Source organism: Lolium perenne, chromosome 7, assembly GCF_019359855.2.
Source record: "Lolium perenne isolate Kyuss_39 chromosome 7, Kyuss_2.0, whole genome shotgun sequence".
Classification (NCBI taxonomy): Eukaryota; Viridiplantae; Streptophyta; class Magnoliopsida; order Poales; family Poaceae; genus Lolium; species Lolium perenne.
The window spans coordinates 115,389,562-115,416,864 of NC_067250.2; the positions used below are offsets into that span (position 1 = coordinate 115,389,562).

Genomic DNA, 27,303 nt, shown 5'->3' on the forward strand with positions numbered 1-27,303 from the left:
GCCATGATTCTGTCAGCGACGTGGCAGCTGCAGATTCGTGCTGCTGTTACTGTCTTCCCCGCTGTCGCCCCTTTCCTCGCTGTCGTGACTGACGCGGCCAGGAGCTGCGTTGCTGCTGCCCACATGCCTGTTGGAGATGTCCTAGCGTGGTCATGACCTCGTGGCGGGTCCCGCGACGGGGACCGAGGGCGACGTGTGTACACACGTAACGCGTGGGAGCGTGCCGAAGTGGGCAGCGGGGCTTTGGGAGCCGCGCAAAGATCCTCCTCGGGATCAACCGGCACGGCAGACGAGGTCCAAGGTAAATCCTCGTGAGAGTGCGCGCCCAGTTCGTCTTTTTCTCCAGAATTGGAATCTTGGTCATTTGAGGCCAAATCTTCACTGTTTTCACTCGATTTTTTTTCTGTTTCTTCATCTGCATGTAAGGCATCAGTAACAGGCACAATAGTAAACACATGATCATTAGTTTGTGGCAAACCCTCAGATAAGACAGAAGAATCGGAAGGAAGAAGAAGAATTTCCTTTCAAAGGAGTGCACCGGCATTAGGATGAAGGGAAGCAAAAGGAAACACATTTTCATCAAAGACAACATCACGGGAGATATAGACACGGCCTGTAGATATGTCAAGACACTTTACACCTTTGTGAAGAGGACTATAACAAAAAAAACACATCGCTTTGAACGAAAATCGAGTTTGCGGGTGTTGTATGGTCGAAGGTTTGGCCAACATGCACAACCAAACGTTCGAAGAGCATCATAGTTGGGAGCAACATGAAGAAGCCTTTCAACAGGAGTATCAGAATCAATGACTTTACTAGGAAGAAGATTTATAGGAAAGGTGGCGGTGAGAAAAGCTTCATCCCAGTATTTTAATGGCATGGACGCATTTGCAAGTAACGCAAGACCAACTTCAACTATGTGGTGGTGTTTTCTTTCAGCATAGCCATTTTGTTGATGGGCATGAGGAAATGAAACATGACGAGAGATACCAACTTGCTTAAATAAGGTGTTAAGTTTTTCATATTCTCCTCCCCGATCAGTTTGCATAGTGATAATTTTTCTATCAAATTTTCGCTCAACATATTTCTGAAACTGAAGAAAAGCTTGATGAACATCAGAACTCTTCTTAAGCAAATATATCCAAGTAAATTTGCTAAAATCATCGATAAATCTTACATAATAGGCATGTTTCCCAACAGAGAGAGGAGCAGGGCCCCATACATCAGAGAAAACTTGTTCTAATGGAAAAGTAGATCTACTGGTGGAAATAGGGTATGGTAATTGATGGCTCTTAGCTAGTTGACAAGAATCACAAACATATGGGGTGATCTCTGGGGTGTAAGCTATTTTATTTCTCCTAAGAACTTGTTGAACAATAAAAGAAGACGGATGTCCTAGACGACGATGCCATGTAGAGGATGATGGCTTTATTGTGATGAAGGCATGCTTGGAGGACTCACTGAAGAAAGGCATCAAGGGATAAAGACCTCCATGGCAGGGACCTCTAAACAGAATTCTTCGTGTTGCTTGGTCCTTAATCAAAAAGAAGAAATGATGAAATTCAATATAGACATGGTTATCAAGAGTAAACCTATGTACTGATAGGAGATTTTTGGATGCACTTGGAACATGGAGAATGTCATTAAGATTGAAAGAATTATGAGGGGTGCGCAAAACCGAATGACCAATGTGACTAATGTGCATACCTGTGCCTTCATCTGTACGAACACTATCGTGTCCATTGTAGGTGTCATGGGTGACGAGCTTGTTTAATTCTCCTGTGATATGATCAGTAGCTCCTGTGTCATAGTACCAATTTGTGTCAACTCCATGAGAAGCAAAGTTAGATCCCATATTGCTACGATCACCATTGTCACCACGGTCATCATCATAGCGCCACCAACACTCTTTCGCAGGATGTCCATGAATGGTGCAGATTTGGCAAATAGTGTCGACAAAGGGGGTAGGCTGACGTCTAGGGCGCCCATTGCTGTCCCTATCATTGCGGCGGCGCGAGCGATCATCATCATACCTCCGGCCTTGGTAGCCTCCTCCATCACAGCGACCACGATCACGATCATCACGGCGATCCTGCTGCCGACGGTCTGGGCCACGGTCATCCCTCCAACGGTCTTGACCACGATCTTGGCTACGGTCATATCTCCAACGATCTTGGCCACGATCACGGTCATTGTCACGCCAGCGGTCCTGCCCACGGTGAGGAGGCTCCTGGCCACGAGGGGGAGGTGCACCACGACGTGCCACATTGGCAGAGGAGGAGAACCCAATGTCATCAGTCTTGTGCAAGCGATCATAAGCCTGAACTTGATCAAAGAGGTCGGACAGAAAGGTGGCGGGATTTGCTCGAACGGCGGTGATCAGATTGTTGTAGGAGCTGCCAAGGCCATTAAGAGCATCTCCACTCGTCTCCCCGATAAGCCCCCCACGAGCCGTTTTTTACATCCGGACGGCGAAAAACGGCCCAGTCGCGCCCCCAGGTTCTCATTTTCGTCCGGAAAACAACCTAATTTCGTCCGGACTCCCCGGGCCATCCTCGGTTTCCCGGGGATCTCTCGGGGACTCCGGATGGAGCAAAACCAACTGCCCACGCCCACGTGTCTCCTCTTTCGTCCGGACTCCCCGGGCCATCCTCTTTTTCCCCAAGAAACGCCACTTGGGGAGCACACGACTGGAAATATACTGTCCCCTAGGCCAAATTTTCATCCAATCCGGACGAAAATTTCGCCGGATTTGGGCGTGAAGAGCGCCAACGAGTGGGGATGCTCTAAGGACATACCATATGAGCTCATCGTCATCAAGCGGTTTGCCCGCAGCAGCAAGTTCGGAGGCAAGGGTTTTGATCTTGGCGAAGTACTTCTCAGCAGAAAGATCTGTCTTCTTGGTGTCATTGAGTGCACCACGAAGCTGTTGCACACGGGATTTGGAAGCAGCAGATACATGTGAGTTGACGGCAGCCCAGACCTTGGCGGATGTATCCAGCCCAATGACATGCACGAGGACGTCCGGGGACAGTGCGTTTAGCAGCCAGCGGAGAACTTGCTGGTCACGAGCAATCCATGAGGAGTACTTAGGGTTTTTGACGGTGACTTTCTTTCCATTGGAGTCTTCTACCTCGATCTCTTCATCTGGGGCTTTGTCAGATCCTTCCACCAACTCCAGAACACGAGCACCGCGAAGAGCTGGAACAACTAGAGCTTTCCAAACCAGAGAGTTCTCTCGGGTGAGCAGTTGAGTGGGGGGAGCACCAAGGGTGGCGTCCAGAGCCTTCGTTGACGAAGAAGAGGAGGCCATCGGTCTTGATTGCGGCGACAGAAACTCTGCAGCGGCGTGGGTTTTGATGTTGTTTTCTCGATCTCACGGCGGCGGCGATCAGGGTGACGGCGGCGGCGATCAGGGTGACGGCGGCGGCAGGAGAGAGGAGGGTTTTGGTTTTGGCTTTGGGTGTTTTTGGCTTGTGTATAAGGTTTGAGGGCGGCGGCGGCAGGAAGACTGCGGCGACGGCGGAGTTGTGCGACACTAGATCAGGCAGAGGAGCCGCTCTGATTGCATGTGGAAAACCTAGGTGGAACCGGTGCCCTTGGACTCGGGCCGGGTTACATGTTATATGGCATCGGAAGAAGCACCGAGCGTAGCGTTTACAGAGAGGTCGGAGTCCGTACTTTACACGTACAGAACTCGTACAGAGAGAAAGCAACGGGATCTGTTTTATAACTCTAACAGCCACAACCTCACTAGAGTGAATAGAAGACTCCCGTTGTAGGATTTGATCAGCTCCCATCTTGATCTTCCCTTCACCCTAGTCCCGTACAAACCAGTCCAATAATGTAAAAAAATAAATTGTAGCAATAGTCACCAAAGGGGAACGAACAACAACTCCATCAACAGGTACATTGTTTCTGACATTCCAAATGCCTCAACAAATGGTAGGAAGGAGAAGCATGTTAAATTTTCTCCCCTTTGGATAAAAACGATAAAACAAAGCAACACTTCGTCACAAGTTAGTAGGCCCGAGAGTAGTCCCCCCCCCCCCCCCCCCCACACCACCCACCCAATTGCCCCAGACCACCTTGGCATTAGCACATTCAAAGAATAAATGTCTTGTCGTTTCATGCTACCTACAGAAAGAACAGGGAGGAGATCCAGGCCATTTAAGCTTTTTAAAGTTGTCTCTCGTCAAGATAGCATTTTGAAAAAGCGGCCAGAGGAATATTTAATTTTTAGAGCGATTTTGTCCTTCCAAATCCATTTGTTATGAGAGCATGCCACATTTCTCTCTAGGTGCTGATACATAGATTTAGTAGAGAACACACCATTAGCACACATGCTTGTTAAAAAACATAGCACATGCACCAGTAACTACATCCGAAACACTCGAGTTAGGGCGAGAAAGAGCAGTGGACTTGATAAGGTTCCATTGTACCACCATGTCAGGTAACGACCTTCTTCAACTCAATTAAGGATTTTTCAAATGTCGAGTCCTGCCATTGACAAATATCGAAAAGAGCCGGGAAAGCTTCAAACAGATGGGTGTTATTTAACCAAGGGTCAATCCAGAACCTAACTAGGTCTCCTTTGTTTAGGATAATTTTCCTCCCCGCAAAATAGTGCTCTTTTATCTTTAACAAGGTTTCCATCCAACAGAATCTTGCACACACACAAGGTTTAACCGAATCAATAGGTTTGTTTCTCAAGTATTTGGCTTTCACACTTTGCTGCCACAGGCTATTTTGCATTTCTAACTTCCACCACCATTTACAAAGAAGACTAATATTTTGCTTCCTAAGATCCTTAACCCCTATTCAGTCTTTATTCTTGGAACGACATACTCTCGACCACTTATCTATTATTCGTGTTGATCGTACAAATCTCACTTTTTATGAAGTTTATTTTTAGGCCAGACATAAGTTCAAACTTGTAAAGTAATATCTTCAAATTTTAAGGCGTTCTCAAGGTTATGTGATAAACAAAGGTCCAGTCGTTAGCATATTGTAAGATGGTAACATCATTATCAACCAGGTCAGTAGCCAAACCACAAAACAAACTATTTTGTTGGGCTCGCAACACCATTTTAGTCAAAGACTCACCCACCATGTTGAACAGAAATGATGCCATCGAGTCCACTTGCCTCACTCCGTTAGCACTCTGAAAGTTTGATTTAACGTATGCTAACCTAATGCCTGAGATATTAACATATGATCTGTCAGTTTGATTTAACTAAATGTGTAATCGGAAGAATATGCTAACCCAATGCCTGATTGGCTGCAGGAGGTTGACGCTTGACCATGCCAACTTCCTTCCCTCTTCCTCCCAACTCCCTTTCGTTGGAGGGGTGGACGAACAACAGCGTTATCGACCGGTTGGAGGAAATTCCCGTTGATATTCGATTCAACATCACGCCCAGCACAGTACAACACCTAATGTTGCCCCGCTGGTAGATCACTGGAGGAGAAATATACAATTCTGAGATATAAAGCTACCTACCTCCTCCGTTCCAAATTAAATGACGCAGCTTCTTTCAAAAATAAGCGTCCACATCTGGACCAAGTCTAATCAAAACTTGACGCTCGATTTAAAACGGAGGAAATATAAACATAGTAAGTATGGCAGGTGTCCGTTTGGTTTTAGAGGGAGTGTTGTGAATTCCTGATGGTTGTTACCATCATGGAGCACGTTTTCTCGTTCCACGGTGAAGTTAGCCGACGGGGAATGTCATTGAGGTCGGGATTTGAGAACTAGCTATGGTGGTTTCAGTCTTTGTGGCGAAGAGAATTTGGCTTGGTGATTTATGACTTGGACCAGCGGCATCGTATGTGGGACGTTAGCACATAAGAAGTTCAAAGTCTTACCTCTTAGGTGAAAATCCAAGATCTGATTTTAATTGGTTGTGCCTGACAATGATCTTGTTGAAGAAACTGTTTTGTGAGCGGGGATTTTTTTTAGGATGAAAACCTAACATCTTTGATTAGGAGACGATAACGCTTGTGCACGGTTTCCTTTGTTGGAGGCGTCGCTTTGGGATAAGGTGAACTTCTGGTGCCGTCTTGGTGGTGTTAGTGCTGCTGCTACAAGTAATTGATCACTGTAGCGGGATATCTATTTATTGTAATTCTTAGTTTTTTTGGCTGTGTGCATCCGTATTGCCAATAGAACAATACGTTGTTGCAGAGATTATATGTAATTGGTATTTTTATATACATTCTTTGTCGAAAAAGTCAGTAAGTCTGAATAAACTGAAGAATTCAAACCAGCTAAACTGATGCCCGATTGGCTACACCTACAGCCGTTGACTGTTCAGCAGCAGCCACCCCTGCGTCGTGCCCCTCTTCTTCCCAATGTCCTCCGTCGTGGCAAGTCCGTCAGTCATCGTCCCGAGCCCAGAGTTATTTCGCACGACCCACCTACCCCCACCACCCTCCCCTGCCTGCCTGACCGGGATCGAATTCATTGATAAAACCAGGACCCTGCGCGGGGTGGTCACTCATCACTGCGCGCGAGGGAGAGGAGCGACGACTAATTCGAAGCAAGAGAGCGACGCGATCAGATCTCTCAGCCCCTCGCCCGCGCCGCGCCGCGCCGCGATGTCTGATGTGGTGGCCAAGGCCGGGCAGGCGTACATGAAGCAGCTCGGCGCGCACCCGCTCCGCACCAAGGCCATCACCTCCGGGGTGCTGGCCGGCTGCAGCGACGTCGTCGCCCAGAAGATCTCCGGCGTCAAGAAGCTCCAGTTCAGGAGGGTCCTCCTCATCATGGTACTACCTATTATTACCTTGCTGCTTCCTCGCTTCTCCTGCTGTAATTTCCCGATCCATACGAATACATTACGGTTCTTGATCCCATCCTATCCCCACCTACCTACCCCGCAAAGTAGGCATGTATTGCGTGCGTATCTGCTGTTACTATTAGAGCGGCTGCCGTTTGTCTGACGAATCAAGGCTAACGACCAGCACGGTAATCTTGTGCTTTTAATAATTTATTGCACAAATCTATGGAATTCAGTGGCAGTGCCTACCAAACTCTATCATGTTTAAATTCAAAAACGCCACCCTACTGTCAAAATACAAACGGCTAGCTTTCAAAAAAAAAGTGAAATTTTCCACACATGTGCAATATGATCATTTTCTGACCGGACAAAAGGACAATTTTGTGTACATATAATCTTTGCACCGGTCCCCCTTTCTTGTCTTTTTGTACAGTGCACAAAAGGTCATATTTTTGCACAAAATCTGCATTCTCATGAGTTCATCTGCTTGTTTTCTTGACCGTAACAAAAGATTATTATTATCCATGTGAATGGAGTGTTTTGAATCACGCAGACTCTAATGGTAGATGCAGAGCTTGAACATATATGTTATGTCCGTTTATAGTTGAGTACTGCAGCTTAAGCAGTGCGATTACTCTGCACCTCCTTCGATACCATCCATTTCTGCCTTATTTAGTTTCTAACTTGTACTGATGATATGCTTGTCAAACAAACAGCTCTATGGACTTGCATATGCGGGGCCCTTGGGACATTTTCTCCACAAGCTTATGGACAAGATATTCCACGGACAGAAAGGAAAAGAAACTACAGCGAAGAAGGCATGCAACCAACTATCTTGGATCTTGACATTCAGTCATGAATCATGCATCATTTTGTTGATGTATGCAGCTCAGTTAATTAGCTGGTATTTCTTGCTCTATATATGCAGGTCATAGTGGAGCAGCTAACTGTATCGCCATGGAACAACTTGATGTTCATGATGTATTACGGTTTGGTGGTCGAAGGTATTCCAGTATTTCTATCTATCCAGTGCCATATATATACATGCATACGAATTTAATTTTCCACTTGAAATTAAGTTGAATGCATATTTCTATCAAATTCCTCTGCATGTAATGTAAAGATATTAAGAGAAATATTGCTGGCACCTCTTTTTATCCAAATGTACCGGTATTTTTCATCTCTACAAAATGGCTACAACTTAATCAGTCCCCTTTTGTCCTAAAAAAAATACTAGTGTCAGTTGTGAGGTTCGCGGAGATTAATATGTTGTGCAGTGCTGCTTATAGAATTTCACCAAGGAAAAAAAAATGCATTCATGCTATTCAGGATTGTAAGCACTTTGGGCAAGTCTTGTGCACTGTTTTGACTGTCAAGTATCTACTCATCCATTGTCCAATATACTTACTTTTAAACCGAAAGAGATCGACATTTAGCAACATGGAAAGTAATTTATTTTAAAAAAATCAGGGAGGCCATTTGGGCAAGTAAAGAGCAAGGTGAAGAAGGACTTTGCAAACATCCAGATGACAGCTTGGAAGGTACTACTATTTATCACCTAATTATGTCTTGTGCGTAGTGGATATTTGTAGTCTGTTACTGTTTTCTGCTCGTTCAAAAGTTGTAAAACACAATGGAAGTACATAACACATGTATATACCTTTCTGTGGATGCATGCAGTTCTGGCCAATAATTAGCTGGATCAACTATGAGTACATGCCACTTCAGCTCCGAGTTCTGTTCGCCAGCTCCGCTGCGTCATGCTGGTCTGGCTCTAATTAATCTCCTTGTTTGTTTTTTTGTAAGTTTTTAATCGAATATTATCAGTGATGCTTGATGCACTCATCTGGCTGGTTTGGATTGACAATTACAGGGGAGTGTTTCTGAATGTGAAAGCAGCAAGATCGTCATCCATTGCCGGCGCTAGTAAGAATGCATAAATGAAGGAAGGAAGGAAGGAGCTAGTGCTACACTACATATCTAGCTTAATTAGCCACTAGTGCTTTGCTCATTTCATTTCACCGCTCTTTGTATTTATGTTTCAATTTGAACCACCCCATCATGAATGTACTGATCGTTCGAGAACATGGAGTGAGTTTATCAACAAGACGTCAGTTTGCTTTGCTGTGCACTGTCTTTCTTCTTCTCAGGAGTTCTCTGTGAAAAAGATTGCAATTGAACGCACCTAATACTATCTTGTATGTCATTGAAAGACGCCTTTATTCTGCCACTGAAAACACCCACCAAGCAAGAATGACCTGCAGAAGATACAGCGCGTGAATGTACATATATTCTTGTTCCTTTGGTCATGACCGGGTGCACGAAGATAGCTGGAAGCTGCTTGGTGGTCTCAAAGAAAATGTTAAGCAGGGAAACCATCCAACGAGGTATCAGATTGGCGTGAGCGCTGCAATAATATGATCACTAGCAAAGAAACATGAATCTTAGGTCCGCTCAGGCCTGTTTGGAATACAAAGAAGCAGGAGTGAATGCCATGATCTCATGGAACCCTGAAACAGAAACACATGAACTGCGCCCAATTGTTGGAAAGTAATCTCTGATGCAGAAAACTTCTTGACTAGGCAGAGAAGATGACTGACAAATTGACACGCGGTTTGAGGTTTGAGAAAGTATACCTTTGGTGCCAATCCAAACTACAGATTTACTTAAAGGTACTCGTAAAATATAGAGTTTTTTGATTGGTTTTTCTTAAAGATCACTTATAAATTAAAAAATAGCAATACTGTTCCTTCTTTTTCTATAATGTTTTGAAGCTACGCACGGCAGGAACAAGGCCTGTGGAGCACTGAACCGGAATTAAGTTTATTCTTCAGTGTCTAGTGAGAACTGAGAATACGTTTCGAATTTGTAAATGATAGTAAACTTGACTGCAAGTTGTCACGCTGGTGCAAATTGTAAAACTAACCTAGGAGATTGGAAATCTCGCACTATTAAAAGCCTTAAGTTGAAATAAGTATGGTTAGATATGGAAGTTGCATTGGATGCACTGTCTTTTAAATCTTCATTGATAGTTTGACTCAGAAAGTTAGACTTTCAGCTGAGTGTGTTTTCTAGCATACATGACCATGTGAAAGTCCAATTGACCGAAAAAAATGTCATTGCAAACACAGAAGAAAAGTCTCACTCTACTTGCAAACAAATATAACGAAATTATCATTTTGACGATAGATTAATATCAAATAATTTATCAAATAAGGTGAATTATCTGGGGTGGATAGTGTACAAGATGATGAACTCTCTAGTGCTGGGAGGACGCTTTCACTAGCTTCTACACCTCCCGAGCTTTCTCTTTCTCACGTATGATCTTCTTCACACAACTTTGGCTCTCTCCTTTCTCACAATTAAGCTCTTCCCTTCTCCAATGGTGCAATCGTGCTATGATTGATCCAACCTTGCTAACTTCAATTGACGGACCTTCCTGCACGCCGGTGAGGCGCCTCCTTTTATACCACAAGGGGCCACCACAACGGCTAGTCCGAGCACCCCCCAAGGGCGTTCCCGGGCTCAATCGATCAAGGTCGCGCGGCCATCAGGCAGATGGGCGGTGCCGGTGGCCAATGGATGGCCACGGGCAGTGCGATGACATACTCGATTGCGGTGTGACAGCTCGGGCAGCGAGCTATCACCTTTGTCTGTCGCGCAGGCAGCTGTCTCGGGGCAGTTCAAGCCACACCTTGGCCTGGTTGCCCCAATCTGCCGTCCCTTAGCCTTCTTCCGGGGGTGCCCCAGGAGGATGGCTAGGGGTGCTCCTCAATCCCTTTGTCATGTTCTCTTTGTCCCGAACTCGCTGGATTGGCTTAGCATTGTCCAGTAGTGCTTGTCCGCCACATGGGTGTCCTACGGCAAGGGCAAGATTCAGTATTCAGTAGTATCACGCACAACTTATCACAATCCGTACCTGGTAAGTGTACACCAAGTCCTTTCCTACGTAGAACACTTTACGCCTTAGCCTTGTCACCATCTTAGTCTCCGACCGATGGGCCCAAGCCCACGCGCCACAGCGTAACCTGGAAGACCCCCGGTCTCATTACGCTGACACATGTCTAGACGAGTTCGGCAGGGCTGGCGAGGTAACTCCGTGCATAGGTGTTGTTGGTGCTACGTGCACCTCCATGCGCTGACCCAACGCGTCTCCAGGAGGTTGCTCTCTGATGCCTCTGGTGTTTCTACCGGCGGAGACCGGTCTTGCTAACTTAGGCCTCTGACGTTGCTACTGGCGGAGGACAGATTTTTGCTATCGGGGGAGGATTTCTTGCTACCTTATAGGCGTCAGGCGTTGCTACTGGCGGTTCCGGACGTTGCTGCCTTGTGCGGATGGAGTTGCTTTAACCTTAGACGACGCTGATGTCGGCCGCAGGCGAGGTCTTCGTTGATGTTTCCGACACAGCATATGAATAAATTTTTTTGCTACAACATTTTTACGGTTTTGCTACAAATGGAAAATATGTTTGCTACTGGGGTCTCCGGTGAGTTCTCTCTAGAGAGTTCCCCGTCGATGTCTCCCACGATATCCGTTTTTGCTAAATAGCACAATTTTTGCTATGCGCTCTCCGCCAAGGTCTTCGGTGGTCTGTCCGGCGAGTTGAACCTCTTTCTTTTAATTCGTGGGTGAACCGCTTTTTGCTAGACTGAAGCAACAAACGGGATTTATTTTACTACCCGGCAGCAAAAAAACACACATGTCAGCACTTGGACCAGGAGGTAGGAAATCAGATCCGGGGGATGCCTAGTACTGTCCTTAGAGCATATCTAGTAGACATCCCAAACCGCAAACCCCCAAAATGCGTATGGAAGCCACCCCAAACGCGGTTTGCGGGCTGAAAAATGTCGCAGAGCCCAGACGCGCCAAACGCAGCCCGCATAACAGCATATTCGCCAAACACGGCGCTAGATCCGACAGCGGTGGTTGGGTTTGATCCGTGCTGCGCGGCCTGGTCCACGAGCGGCGGCGGTTTGGGGGCTTCCTTCTCGGTGCGAGCATGCCGCCGCGGAGGCCGAAGAGAGTGTGGAGGCGGCGGAGGGTGGTGGGCGGAAGCGGGAAAGGGAGGAGATGGGGTTCGCGCTCGCAATGCCTCGCAAAACGACAATTATTATGCGGATAGGGTCCGATGCAATGTCTGCTAGAGTTGCTCTTAAAACATATATCTTGACAAATTGAACGGAGTAACAAGATATTTGTTACACTATGCGCACTTAGCACTAAACACAAAGTTGACTGCAACGAGGCGGCGGCTTCCCCGAGCTGGTAACGCAGGACACGAAGCAGGGGCGACGGGTGTTCCGCGGATGGGACGGCTCCATCTCGACGACCAGCTCCAGTTCCCCGACGTGCATATCGGAGGCCATCCTGTCACGAAGCTGCCGAGGCAAGATGGCGTCATGGCGTGAGAGGGGCACGAGCAGCTCCGACGTGGACCACCGGCCGACGCAGAAGGGAGGCACCACGCCCCACGCGATGTCCAGCTGGCCGTACGAGACGGTCGCCGTGCCTTGCTCCCTGCAGTCCCGCCATATCTGCCGCCGGTTGTCGACGCGAAAAGTGAGGTTCAGGTCCGGCGACATCGCCGGCGCCGGGCTGCGTAGTAGAGGGTCCAGCCCCTCGACGCCTGAAACCTCGACGGAGAAATAAGGATCCACGTGCCAGCAGATGTATGCGCCGTAGAGTATCGCGCCGACAGGAAGAAAGTGTGCCAGCACCATGGCCACGAAAAGGCAGTAGCCCTTGCTTTTCGCCGGCTGTGGCTCCTGCCGTTCCTCCTCCTCTCGAGCGTCCATGCTCGTGTTTGGTCCTGCCATGGCCGTGCGATCGATGAAGACAAGGAAAGCAGCTGCGCACGTGGATCGATCTATATGGCATAGGCAAAGCAACCTTGACAGTCCTCGTTCATCAAGAGATTATATTTAATTTCAACTTTGTTTTGTTATTATACGAGATAGAATTCTCAGATAGAAGCCGTATCGTGCAGAGATAGAATTCTCGCTTGGCCGTTTGGATCTGATGAGTAATGACGATCGATCTCCGTCAATTGTATGTAGCAGTCAGTCCCCTCCTATATGTATGTAGACAACGCAATCCTCAACACACAGCCACACAGGCCGAGATCGAGATCGCGGGGGTCGACCGACCACGCGGGGAAGATGAAGCTGCCCAAAAGATCCGAATTCGTGTCCTTCCTGATATTTTGTACGTGCATGGGTCTACTAATTGGGTTCGTCTTCTACATGGCCGAGTCTGACAAGCAGTACTACACCGTCGAGATCACCGGCGTCAAGTGGGCGAGCTTCCCAGACGCCTCCGCCACCGCCACGGCCACGTCTACGCCTTCCTTCAACGTCACGATGCGCATCGACAACCGCTACCACCATGATCTCTACATCGAAGACTGGGTCTTTTCCCTCTGGCTCGACGGCGGCGTTCCGCTGGGCCGTGGCTCCTTTCCCTACGCCCTCATCGCAGACAGCATGTCCGCGACGACGGTCACGGGGACTACGTCCACCGCGCTGGTTGGGGTACGCACAGACACTCACATCTCAACCGGTAGCAAGTCCATGGAAGATTTGGAGCTGCAGGTCGACATCAGGTTCACTGTCGTTGACTTGGACGACAGCATCGATGGCTACAAGTGGCTTTGGTGTTCCGCCCGACTCAGCGGCCGCTCCGCACCATCTCTATGCCGGCCCCTAGGCGGCTCTTGGAATTAGATTAGACTAGCTATAATGGGAGTACTGTAATTTAGTGTATTATACTACTAGTACTCGTATCATGTATGCTATGTTGATAATAAAAATTTGATGTGGCATAACAATTAATGAGAAAAGAAAAGTGGGAGTGGTAATCATAGGTAGATACGGTATCGTAGCAAGTAAAACTAAAAACTTATATCAAATACAATATGTACACAAATTTACATCAAGATTCTACAAAATATTAAATATGTTGAAATTATGATATTCCTCCAATTCATATTATGTACGTAGAACTAAAATATATCTAGATACATCTATATTAGTGACTCTGAAAACAAAGATATTTGCATGGTATCTTTGTCGAGGTGTGATTTTTTACTAAAGGTAACCTTGCAAAATGCAACCAGTAGAGTTGTAAGAAATGTGTGTTCTGTCACGAAGAAGAGACAATAAAATACATTTTCTTCAATTGTCGGGTTGCTAGATCTATATGGTCAATCATTCAGACAGGTTCTACCCTATACCCACCCTGTAGTATTGCTAACGTTTTTGGCAATTGGCTAAATGGGGTGGATTCCAGGTATAAGACGATTATCCAGGTGGGAGCGATTGCAGTTGTATGGTCGTTTTGGCTACGTAGAAATGATAAGGTTTTTAGTGATAAAAATTCTTCTATTGTGCAGGTTATCTACAGGTGTACTGCTATGCTCCGTTCATGGTCGCCGCTTTAACGTTTCGAGGACCGAGACCTATTTATGAAGGTATCTACACGGTTGGAGAATACAACCAAGGTGTTTATTTCCCAACATGGATGGTTGGCCGTAGGATAGAAGCGAGTTGGATACTAGTTGGCTTTTTTCCTTTCATTTCTATTTGGAAAACTTTTTTTTAGATTTTGGATACTTAAACAGCTGTGTGCATCTTAGCTATGCAGATGCTGGGTGTAATACTTGAAACATCAAGTAATAAAGCGTTATTTATCGAAAAAATCTATATTAGTGACAACTAATATGGATTGGAGGGAGTAATACTACCTTATTATACTATGCATTATAGAGGTGAAATCATAAACTAGTATCATATGCATGATATTAGTGCATGATACTTTCCATTGTGACTAATCTTATGTAGCAATTAGTTAGAAAGTACAGCTTGCCGCGCGCTTTCCCGTCTAGCAGATATAAAAAAACATTATTAAAAGTTAAACTAAGAAAATATTATTTTATAATACAATTGGTACGGTTTGTACAAAATTGTATAATACATGATATCGAGAGCCAAATAATAGTTTCCATCATGTCAGAAAGAAGCACGGCATTTTGTAAGTAGCGAATAGCTTGAAAGGTCATTTGTCCGACATGATATATAGATACACATATGATGCTTTGCATCATGTCATAAGCAGCAATATACATAACATATATAAATTACAACGCCTGGTAGCTTGCTTAGTAATTAGGCAGCATTAATGTTAGCTAACATATCTTTACCTCCTAATCTCCATGTCCACTAATATAAAAGATCCAAGAAGGGGGCAGATCCATAAAATCTGAATCAACCAAATCACATCTCAACACATCTCACGGTCTAGATCAACCCGAACGGACAACCATGTCACCAATTGGTACCTAAACTAAAACATCCATGTCGCTAGAAGGCAGTTAGCAAAACCCTCCCACCTTCCGTCGGCAGCTGCTCCTCTAAGGTGGCCGGCTCGCATCCCTGCACACGAGGCTTCACATCATATCTCAAAGGTACCGGAATGAAAAAACAATGTACAGCTTACATAAAATAGAATTTAGTCTTGCGAGGATTGAAAGAGCAGTGTACTATCCATGCTTGAAACAATATACAAATAGTTACTTCAGAATGTCCTTTAGTGTTCTCCTTCTCCAATAAAGTGATGGAAAACATGCAAACTCAACTAAAATCTTTGAACGATAATAGCTCAGCTTCATTCATTTGAACTCAAAGGTGTCAGTTTATTTATTATTTGTACGTGCGGCTTTCCATAGAGTGTGACTCAGTTTATATATAGCCAAGGATATTTGAGAGAGAAAAAAGAAGTCAAAGTGCTATCTATGATACCCCAGGTTGGATTGCACTACAAAACATGCAACATTGTGGAATACAACATGAAATATGCAAATTAATTTGATCAAGAGGTCTTACAACACCCTCCAGACCACATACGAATGACATACAAATGCTGGGATTTGTATATAATCTTGTACAAATTGTAAATAGCAAGTATTGACTTAATGACAAATGATTCCAAGACCTGAAAGTAAAGAGCAAACGGTTATGGTGAACTGATCTATCTGTACAGCTTGTGTTTATATTTTGCTAATGATAATCAGATAAATATATTGTACAAGCATATGGGTAAGAAAAATGAATGGCAGTCAATAAAATCTGTTACTACCGTGGCCTCAAGGAATATATACAGATAGCTAGGATGCCAAAAATAAAAAACTATACTGCAGGAACTAACACAGATAGAAATATTCTCAAAATCCTGATTGTTGGAGAAAAAGAAAGCTGTAGCTATAAAAGTTCAGCTATAGATTGAGCATGTTGTACACTGTTGGACCAGAGTATTTGAAACAAAAGAAAATCCACTTACCAAATCACCAGCAAGTAAATGTATGTGTACATGAGGAAGAGGAATGGCCATGGTATATGCATGTGTCCATCTCGAGAATCTAAAACACAAGAACATATTAGCCAGAAGCTATATCAAAAATATAAACACATTTGCAACCAGAATTGATGTTTGACTGCTTTGTGCAGTGGGAAAGCAGTAATTGATAAACCTGATAAATAAAAGTACACCAAGTACTGAGTACTCTCTTAGTAAACAATCAGGATTTCAAAATTAGCACTTCTCGGTAGAGAGAGAAAATATTCCGACAAGTGGAAAAATGTTAGGAACAATTGTTAAAACAAGGACAATGTGGGTACAACTCTCTGAAATGAATGCAATGTGAGCCAAAAGTAATGAATAGATTTTAATTGGTAGTGCTAATTAATTCAGTAACAAGATCCTGAATTTCATATAGCTTGTCCTATTTGGTGTATAATCATTTTGACCATAAACTACCCAGACATCTTTTTTGTTTTGTGAAGCTATTATGCTTACTCCCATCTAAAATGCAAGCTACTGAATTAGTGGAGATGGTGTACTGTAAATAGCAATTGTTCATTTCCCAGATTTCTTTTTAGCTTTTTTAAGCTGTTATGGTTATTGTGTTTTAGTGCAACAAAAGATCAAATTTTTATATATGCTGCAGTCTTTTAATACCATTTACTGTTGCAGACAAAGGAAGCATAACAAAACATGACATCATCGAACCGTACTCCATTTCAGGACATAACCAACAGGCAAAACCTAGATGATTAACAACAATCATTGCGTTTAAATTGCTTACTGTTATATGTGAACATATAGTTTATTTTGTCGTACATACAGATCCTAAAGAGATCAAAAGGCAAAGGGATTAGAGAATATTATGCTAGAATAAAGATGAGATATCAAAGCGCCGGTGTCAAGCACGAGAACTTAAAAAAGGGCTATTTGATAAAATGCCCCACTTTACTTTGCCATTTGCCTCAAAGGGCACATTTACTTTGGCATGAATAAAATGCCCTGCTTTATATTGTCCATTTGCTAAAATGCCCTGTTTGGGTGATTTACTGGTACTTTTTGAAATAATACCCTCTTAACTCAGTCTAATCTGTAACCTGCGATTACACTTTGCCCTTGAGTGGATTGAATCTGGACACCCGTCCAAGTGCGTATCTGCCTGTCTCGCCTGTACGAATACGCACTTAGCAGGCGATGCCGGTGACGGTGACGACCGGCCGCCGGCCGACCAGCGAGTGCGCGACCAAGCCCAGCGCCTTGCTTTCTTTTCCCAGCCACGATGCTTCTCCTTCCAAGCTCTTCCATCCACGTCCCTGTGGTAGGTCGACTTCGCCGGCCAGGCGGCGACCGCACATGGCGGCGGCGGTGCTTCCCAGCGACTCATGGTTCGGATGAGAGAGTTGACGAGGGATGCGGCAGCTTAGAGGGGGAGGGCGGCGCCGAGATTCGTCGTCGCGGTCGGATGGTTCGTCACCATCGCCGGCGTAGCCTGTTTTGTTCGTACGGAATAGATACTGGCAATACAAAGATTAGCTTAGGAAGCTCTGGAGCAATCCACCCCTGCAGGTTAGAGATTAGTATTAACATGCAGCAAATCATCTAAACGGGGCATTTTAGCAAATTGACAATGTAAAGTAGGGCATTTTAGCCATGCCAAAGTAAATGGCCCTTTGGGGCAAATGGCAAAGTAAAACGGGGCATTTTATCAAATAGCCCCTTTATCTGACAGTGTGACCGGTTTCTCTCCACCTAAGTGTCTGTTCCGTTTTGGGATAGACATGGAACCGTTTCATTCCTAGAACCCATTCTTGCGTCGATTTGGGATGAAATGGAATGGAACGGTTTCTCGGAATGGTATATTCCCTCCGGATGCGGAACCAACCCGTCCTACCGATTCGGCCGGACCAAGTGGAACGGGTGACTATCACACGCTGATTAATTAAGTTTAGCAATAATTAACCATGTTTAGCACTACTTAATCAAGTTTAGCAAATAATTAATCGAGTTTAGAATAATTAATCGGGTGACTATCTCACCCATTCCATTCCATTCTCATCCCATTCCAAAACCGAACACAGGGATGGAACCGTTCCGTGACAAAAAAAAATCCAAACTGAACACAGGGATGGAACGGTTCCGTGACAGTGGAATGGAATGGTTCCATTCTATTCCACCCCATCCAAAAAAAAGAACACACCCTAAGCGAATACGCAGAGCTACATCCCGATAGTGACCGTCGATGGGCCTCCCAATCATATTTAGTTACCGGAGAGTACGTATTTCTGTGTACGGTGACCGAGGCGGGCAAGCATCCCAAGTTCAGGTACCCCACATGTATTTTACTCCCTCCAATGTGTGCGTGTTGGCCCAAGCCGCAAATCCGATGGAGAACTCTGTGGGTCTATACCTCGGGGTCATCTCGCATACCGACCTTGGCGTCGCCTGCTCTCCGCAGGATCTCCAGTGCATCCTCGGGCTCTTCGGTGACCAGGCAGAATCTATGCGGCTCGAGGAAAGGGAGGCAGCAGCAGGGGGAGGCAGGTCAGGGGCTGGTCCTCGCGTGTGCTAGGGGAAGTCCTCGCATGGTTGCCGACGCCGAACGAGTCAAGAAGACGTGCTAGAAATAAGGAAGAAGGAATAATTGTCGATGATGAAGCTCCGTTGAGATCTGGAGATCCTCCAGTCAAAAGAAGTCTCCGAGAACCACACCACTCCACAACCTTTTCAACGTCGCCGTCAACATGTGGCTGAAAGTCGTGGAGACTTTATTGAAGAAGATGCCGCCGCCATCACCTGAGCACCGCTACACCAGACCTTAACCCTAAAATCGAAAAAAAAACAAAGCCCTCTCGGCGACAGGACCGAGATCCACCCCGTCTCCATGGCTCGAAGGCCACAAAATTGGGGCAAGTCGGCGGCACCAATGGGTGGCGGACGGGAACACTAATCGCCTCCTTGATCGCCTCTCTCGAGACATATCAGTTCACGTAAGTGTTTCTTTTTCTTGCAACACACGACCCCAAAAAAACTTTGATAGTTTATAACAAAAGTTGTTATTTTAATCGAGTTGAAAATGAAAGATGAGAGGTCGAGACTTCAAAAATGGTGAAAGCAATATCTATCCCTCAGAATTTAATAGATGACCTATACACCGCTAGGACCTATCCAATGGCTCATCGAATAAAGACTAGGTAAAAAAAATAGTATGATAAGCGCACGTGCTATATTTTAAAGACGTGCACAAGCTTACTAGTTTACTGCAAGTTGCAAAACAATATAAGATGCAAAATAACCATCAGGGTATCAAATTCTACCATAAAAGGTAAAATAAAATGAAAAGGGTAAAATATTCTGAGTAACGCAGCCACGATATACAGCCAAATATCTTGCCAACTCAGTAAAGAAACGACAATAGAAAGTCCAATAACCATTGCAGCTCTTTGTTGATCCATCTCACTAGTAAAGAGAAAAAAAAAATCATTCAGTTATCAAGGATCCATTAGAAAGACATGCTGAACAAACTTTCAACTACATAGTCTAAGGTTTTGGTTCCAACATTCCCAAAGGTACTAAAGTTGCCCACATCAAGTTTAAACATCCTTAGTTTTTTGGATACAAAACAGATCAGTACATTGAAAATCATCGACAACAACTTCTCAGCGTGGGAGGGTAATCTGTTCATTGGGCCACATTGTTAACGTTATGGACAGCCGTTGATTAGATGTGTACTGCAAATCTGCCATAAGACAAGAAAATATCAGAACCGGAATTCTGTTTCTGAGTTCACCATACACTCTAAGAGCATGTCTAACAGCCCCTTACTTTTCTGCCCCGTATAACGCTCGAATTTCGCCCCGTATAAAAAAAATGGTCGATCAGACACCGCTCCGTCTAGCAGAACCCGTATTTGACCCCGTATATTTGTAAATTTAAAACCCCGGGAAACTTTCATTCATAGTTCGTCGATCATACATGGAAATCGACGTACCTACATACATACAAAATGCGCGATCGGCTCGCGACTTCTAGTCGGAGAGGTAGACGATGGTCGCCGCCTGCGCCTCCCGCGCCTCCGCCTCCTGCACGGCGGCGATGGCCGCCGCCCTTTCTTCCTCCTCCGCCGCGTCCTTCTCGGCGGCGTCCTTGAGGGAGTCTTCAATCGCCTTCAAGAAGGCGGGGTCCTCGTCTTCCTCCTCCTCCCCGGCAAGCGGGGCACCTCCGCCGCTGGTGCTCCCGATAGTCGCCCTCCACGCCTCGCTCACCCGGCGTTGGCGCTCCCACTCGGCGAGCCACGCCGAGAACTTGGGCCCGCTCATCGGCTTGAGCGGCGGGTCCTCGTGGTACCAGCGGCCGCCCCGCGCGAAGTCGACGAGCTTGTCCGGGACGTACGCGGCGCCGTCGTACTTGCAGGCCGCGCAACGGCTGCCGGCGGCGGATCTTTTGCAGAAAAGCCGCCACGCTTCCTCCACGGTGTCTGGCGAGCGGGATCGCTTCGATCCGCTCGCCGGCGAGGCGCTACTGCGGCGGCGGGAGTCCATGCAGGTGGCGGCGGGTGGAATGCGGCGCGGGGGAGCGGCTAATTGCTCGCCGGAGCAGGAGGAGGAGGCGGCGACGCACGGCGGAGCTAGGGTTGCGAGTGAGGGGTTAACCCCTCACTCGCACCTGCGCCCACTATAAGTACGGGGCGACGGGGCCGATTTCCTGGGCCCCGTATTCCGCCGAAACGGGCCGGCCCGAATACGGGGCCTGCTAGACGTCCAAACTCGCGCCGGCCCCGTATCCCGCCGGAATTTTACGGGGTGGGAGGGTTATTGTAACACCCCAAATTTCAATGAAAAGAAAGTTAGAGAATTCAGAAAGCAAAATTTCAAACCAACAAAAACTTTTCTTTTGCATATAGTACCATGCATAGGACTTGTGCATTTGAGTGATATGCCATGATGATTGTTGTTACTTGTATCTTGATGTGCTCTAAAACCCTAGAGTGATCATATGAAGATCACCAACCAAATAAATCAAAGTGGAAGAAAATTCCAATAAATACAAAACCCTAAAAACCCTCACTTATGCTCTATGGCATTTTTATAAATTTTGACCCTAGACCTATTTGGTCTTCACCATTAGTTGAATAATGTTATTAAACACTTATTACAACTTTTGGAACCAAGTTTTCACTTTTCAAATAAATTTCAAACACAATTTCCACTCACATGAGATAATGGCCAAATCTGCCAATTTTAGTCTGATCACCACTTTGAGCCCCTGCAATTCAATTTTCTCAAACCAATTCTTGCTAACTCTTTGCACCATTTCAAAGTCAACATCAAGGTGAACAACTTTGATGAAGACCACCCTGCCAAATTCATTTTTTGATCACTAGCTATGCTCATCCAAAGTCTTGACTTTTTAACATTGTCAACAATCTCCACTTAGCCATTTTGGCCAAAATTTGAAATCTAATTTTTCCACCACCACCTCCATTCACCTCTGGTCAATTACAACTTATCTCAACACTCACTTTTCAAAAAGGTTCACCATTTGAATTATTTCCATTTTGGATATTTTTGTATTTTCCAAAATTGAACACTATTCCTACACTATAGCAAATAGTGATCTACTCAAACTAACCTACTCTAACCAACCCCAAATGGTCCCCTGGTCCCCTCTCTCACTAACCTCAGCATAGAAACCCTAGGGAGGGAGAGAGGACAAGCATGGCATGGCCATGCCGGCCACATGCCGGCCATGCCGCACCACCTCCTCTCTCCTTCATCGCCGACCCTGGCCACCATGTCCCTGCACTCCACCTCACTCTACTGGATCGCCTAGCATCGGCCGTTGTCGAGGAGGAACACCGCACAGGCCAGACAAGCACGCGTCCATGGCGCCCGGGACGCCGCTCGCGTCGCGCGCGTGTGCACGCCGCGGGCATACACTGGACACGCGCCGCGCCACGACCTCGAGCACGCCCTGGCCCCGCTTGCAACACGTTGAGCACCGCAGTGACACCGCGAAGCCACCAGACATGCGCCCAGCCCAGACCCGTGACCGCCGGCGCCGGAGACGATGACTTGCTCCCGTACGCGCCGCGGCCGTCGTGGAAGCAACGCGACCAACCTAGCCACCGCCCGACCCCGTTGTCACCGCCAATAGCATCGCCAGGAGCCGTAGAACACTGCCACCACCTCGCCTAGCTCGATAGCTCGCCGGAGAAGCCGCGCCATGGTCGACTTCTTCACGGCCCCGCAGCACCCTCGCGTCTCTATAAAAGGAGACCTCTCCTCGTCGATCTGAGCACACCATCGCCTTCCCCTCTCATCACTCGACCACCAGAGCCACTCCACCCTCGACATTGCCCACTGACGCCGCCCAATTGAAGCCTCACTGCCCGTGGTCGCCGCCGAAGCTCGCCGTCGATTGGAGCCGCCCCAGGACGAGCCGCCGGTACCAGGAGCTTCGCCGTCGTCGACATCGTCCCCGAGCACACTGCCCACCCTAGCTGGAGCCACCGTAAGCGCTCCGACCCCCTGCCCTCGCCGCGGACCCTCTGCTTCTCGCCGGAGAAGACGACGACCGTGCGCCGTTGGATCGCCTTCTAATCCAACGCGCCACGTCGCTCGTACCGTTTCGGGTTTTAAACAGCCACTGACGCATGGACCCCACCCTGTCAGCAGGCCCGCGCGCACTGGATGCGTTGCTGGGCCGTTTTCTTTGTTTTAAACCATTTCGGCCCACGTTGGTTTCCCGCCGGCCTGTTTAATTCAAATTCGATTTAAACTTTTCCCAACTTTTCCAATACTGCACAAACTTTGAAATTAAATAGTTTCAAATTGGCTAAACCAAATTTAGTGAATTTTATATTGTTAGAAAGCCACTGAAATTCTCTATCCAATGCCACTGGCCTCAGGGTCAAATTCTTTGTACAATTAATGTGACAAAAATAACAAAACAGAGACTTTTCCCTATTCAAATAATTCTTAAAAATCAACCAAAATAGATATTAAGTTAATTCCAACTCTAATAGCTCACTTTTGACTTACACTAATTGTTTATGCAATAAAATGGTGTGGTCACTTTGCATGATCATGCCATGGTTTTGTGAATGGATATTTTGACTAGTTTAACTAGTTGATATTGTCCAAAACTATTAGAATTAAATTCTGTGAAGTATTACACTTCATTTAAACTTGTCTCACATGAATTCATGGGATGTTTGGACCCCTGGTTCCAAACTCTCTTATATGAATTTCTTGAGATTTAAATCAAATGTAGTGTTAGTTAAATGGTATGAGGTGTTCCCCCTCATTTAAATCATTCTCCCAAATGATGATGATGATGAACATTTGATTTAGGTCAATATGAGTTCATCCATGATTGTTGGAGAAATTAAATCTTAAGAAGATTTCAATGAGAGGAAATTATTTCTCAAGAACCCTATGGAAACTATCATTTACATAGGGAATACAAATTCTATTTTTAAATCCCACAACCCATGCACCCTAGTTATTTATGTGGTGTGCATAGAGTAGTTGAGTGTTTATTTGTGATGTGTGGAATAGCCATTGAATTAGTGAGTAATTATACTCGTATTCAAATTTAGACGGTAGCACCGGAGAGTACGCCGAAGAAGAAGGTTGCTACCAGGAGGAGGAAGAGGAACAGTTTGAAAACTACCAAGGCAAGCTAAATTACTATGCAAGCTTTTATTCTTGCAAAGTGCAAAGCCCCTTGGGGCATGGCACCATGTTTCTTATCTTTTCTTATGAGAACCCATCCCAAGTTTTTACTTGTTTTCTAAATGATTTACTTTTATAGTTAACTTTGGTCAAAGTACAAGTTGGATACTAGAGTAGTGAGTTAGTCTCTTCCAAGCAAAGCAAGGTAGCACCCCTCATGACTTAGAGCTAGTGCTAATCAACTAAACTTGACTACTCTAGATGGGAATCTTATGTTTTTGAAAGGATTTTGAAACCTTGGAATGAAGATGCATTCCATTGAATGATTTTTTCGAGGTGAATATGACCAAGAGAAGATGGTGATTTTTGGATAAAACCTGATGTTGGTTTGAATGCGATACCTTTCCAATTCTCAAGTACCCCCACAATACCTGATTATGGGTAGGGCTTAACTAGAAGTTTATGCGTCTTAGTATGGGTTCCCTCTAAACAAGCGTCATCGGGGTTATGCCGAAAGCTGCCTCTACCACAAAAGAAACGATACGATATGATGCGAAATGAGGTGAATGTCCGGCCCAAGCCTGTGCGTTCCTGTTGTGACAGTTGGTCTTCACCGGGAGGCCAAGCTCATGGGGAGAGGTGCTCATACTAGGGTTCGTAAGTGAAAGGTTATGGTTGATGATCCGCGTATTGTGTTACGATTATTCGGGGAAATCCCGACGGATGAAATCAAATGTTGTGGCACAAGTGTGCAACCTCTGCAGAGTGTAAACCTATTCGAATAGCCGCGTCCACGGTTACGGACGGTTGGAAAGGCCATACAGTTTCCGACATCATATCTTGAAAATGATGTTGAAAGGTGATGGTGAAATGAATGGTGGCGGATTGAATTGAAATCCCCACTTGAATGGTGGGAATGACACTAATGTTCCCACTTGAGTTAGTTAGCACTTGAGTAAGCTTTTCTCAAAACTTTGTGAACTAAAACTAGCTTTATGCAAATAAACTAGAGCTTAGCAAACCCTACTAGAATGTCTAGCACTTCCATTAGTTTGAGTTTGCGAGTACTCAACGTACTCACGGCTTTGTCCCTGGCTATTCAAATGGCCAGAGTATGAAGATGAACAAGGAGATGACCAGCAGGATGCCTACGACAACTAAGCGCCTTCCGACGTCAAGCGTTGGCCTGTGGACTCGAGAGTCCTTGTATCTTACGCTTCCGCTATGTTGAACTATGAACTTGTGTTTGTTCGTTGATCAATAGATCAACTATTCGTGTAATATGGATCATGTGATTCCAATTTGTAAGACTTATGGTTTGTGATGAATGATGACTGTGATACTTAACTATTATGCCTCGCAACAACAATATTCCTGGGATTGCGATGTATGACATAATAGGCATTCGGACTTAAAAATCCGGGTGTTGACAAGTTGGTATCAGAGCCATTGTTTGACCTTAGAAGACCTTAGTTAGAATGGGCGTTCTGAAAAATTTAACTTTGAAATCAAATGAAAGAAATTATTTGTGAAAATTTACTACACTCTTGTCTTTGAGACTTTGCCAAAATTTGATGAATCATGTTCTATCTTATTTTGAATCAACTTAAAACCTTGCCACACTTTGCACTCTCTAACTCACTCCTCCAATTCTCTTTCAGATGGAGCCGAATGAACCCCTCAACACCAAGTTTTATCAGCTTGGAAACGGAGGGAGCTTGATCTTCGAGCATGACCTCGACTCCCTGTCGGATCACCTTGGCCGCCCACACCCCGAGTTTCACGGGATTCAGGTGGACGACCAGCCGGGAGGGGAACTGCAGTGGATTATCACTGCCGACTTGAGGGGCAAGCTGGAGCCTCCCACCTCGGAGAGGATCCTTTTCTCTTTCAGGGAAAGCAACTGGCTCGACGGGCTTGCACGTGCTCTTCAGGAAGCACTTGCTCGTCTGTGCGGACAGAATACCGAAGCCCTTCGTGAGGAACGCTTTGCGCATCTCGCACGGCGTAACTCTGATGGACGACCCATGGATGTGCCACTCCACCCCCAGTTGAGGCACCATGTGGATCACTTGGACTTCATGCTCTACTGCACTCAGAGAGACCTCGACGCCTCTCGCGCTTACGCGAACCAGACCCATGCTCACATCATCGAGCAGGGTGAGGCGATCAAGCTACTCAACAACGACCGCAGAAGCCTTCGCCAGCAGCGTGCCAAGAAGGACGCTACGATTCGCCGCCTTCGCGACCGGATCGTGTCACTTGAGGCCACTGTCAAGGCCCAGGAGGATCAGATTCTTCAGCTGGAGGAGGACGATGGAGGCATCGACATCCGAGGAGGAGACGCCTTTCTGAGCGATGACGATGACTTTGAGGAGGACGAGAACACCGAGGAGGAGGACTACGAGTTCCTGGAGGCCGGACAGGATGACTACGTCCCGATCGATATCGATGATGAGGAGTAGTTGCACTAGTCTCACTTATAGTAGGTGTGAGTTGTATCCCGTCCCTTGTATCGTAGCATGAGAATGGTTCTTAAAACCATTGGAGTATGTGTAGTTTGTACTATGTGTTGCATGAATGAATGAATGTTATGTTTGTCATGAAAAGATTTCCGGTTTTCGAATGTTTTTCAAACTTAACCAAAATGAACCATAGAATGTTCCCTCTTATCTCATGATCTTCTATATCTTCAGATGGCCCCTCCGAATCGCACCAACGACGCGATGATGCAACTTCGCAAACACCGCTGCAGACCGGGAAACCGAGAGAGCCGAGCGACAAGCCAACATCATCGCCTTGCAGAACATCGCCAACCAAGGCCATGGAAATCATGACCACCCCGGATCCAAGCTCAAGAACTTCCAGAACACCAACCCTCCGGTGTTTAGCAAGACCGAGGAGCCCTCGACGCCGACGATTGGCTCCAGGACTATGGAGAACAATCCGGAAGTAGCTGGAGTGGAAGCCAACGAGAAGGTGTTGTTCGCCACTCACTACCTCGCTGGACCAGCTCGCTTGGTGGACAAGTACCCGTGCCATGAACGGAGGTCAATTCATGACTTGGGAGGATTTCAAACTCAAGTTCAGCAAGTACCATGTACCCCCGGGTCTTATCAAGAAGATGAGGGATGAGTTCCGTGAACTGAAACAAGGTCGCATGACGGTGGTTGAGTACCGCGACAAGTTTCTCACTTTGTCAAGGTATGCCCCTGATGAGACTGACACCGTTGAGAAGAGGAAGGAGAGATTCCTGAACGGACAGCATGATGAGATCTGTTGTCTCGTCAACATCCCCTTCGCTGACCTCGAAGCCCTTGTTGACTCCGCCATCCAGATGGAGGGCAAGTTAAACCAAGCCAATGAGAACCGCAAACGCCGCATGGCAAATCAGAGTGGATCAAGCCACCCCCAAAAGTTTCGCCCTAGCTCAAGCGGAGGTTTCACTCCGAGACACAACAAACCCCCGATGCAGAACTCTCGCCCCGGT

At 46.1% G+C, this 27,303-nt stretch overlaps 1 protein-coding gene across 1 annotated transcript; it reads left to right on the plus strand.

Annotated features, from left to right (window-relative positions):
* The first annotated feature begins 6,339 nt into the window (after positions 1-6,339).
* LOC127323744 (peroxisomal membrane protein PMP22) lies at positions 6,340-8,913 on the plus strand. The gene is made up of 6 exons (XM_051351866.1): positions 6,340-6,771; positions 7,499-7,600; positions 7,711-7,786; positions 8,253-8,323; positions 8,463-8,548; positions 8,656-8,913. Exons 1-6 carry the CDS (start codon positions 6,355-6,357, stop codon positions 8,720-8,722), a joined length of 819 nt encoding a protein of 272 aa, XP_051207826.1. The 5' UTR covers positions 6,340-6,354; the 3' UTR covers positions 8,723-8,913.
* The last annotated feature ends 18,390 nt before the right edge of the window (positions 8,914-27,303 follow it).

Excerpts from the sequence above, each read along its gene's own strand:
- LOC127323744 (XM_051351866.1), top strand. The coding sequence starts at position 6,355 with ATGTCCTCCGTCGTGGCAAGTCCGTCAGTCATCGTCCCGAGCCCAGAG. Across the intron at positions 6,772-7,498 it reads GGAGGGTCCTCCTCATCATG|CTCTATGGACTTGCATATGC; the intron begins GTACTACCTATT and ends TCAAACAAACAG. Across the intron at positions 7,601-7,710 it reads AAGAAACTACAGCGAAGAAG|GTCATAGTGGAGCAGCTAAC; the intron begins GCATGCAACCAA and ends CTATATATGCAG.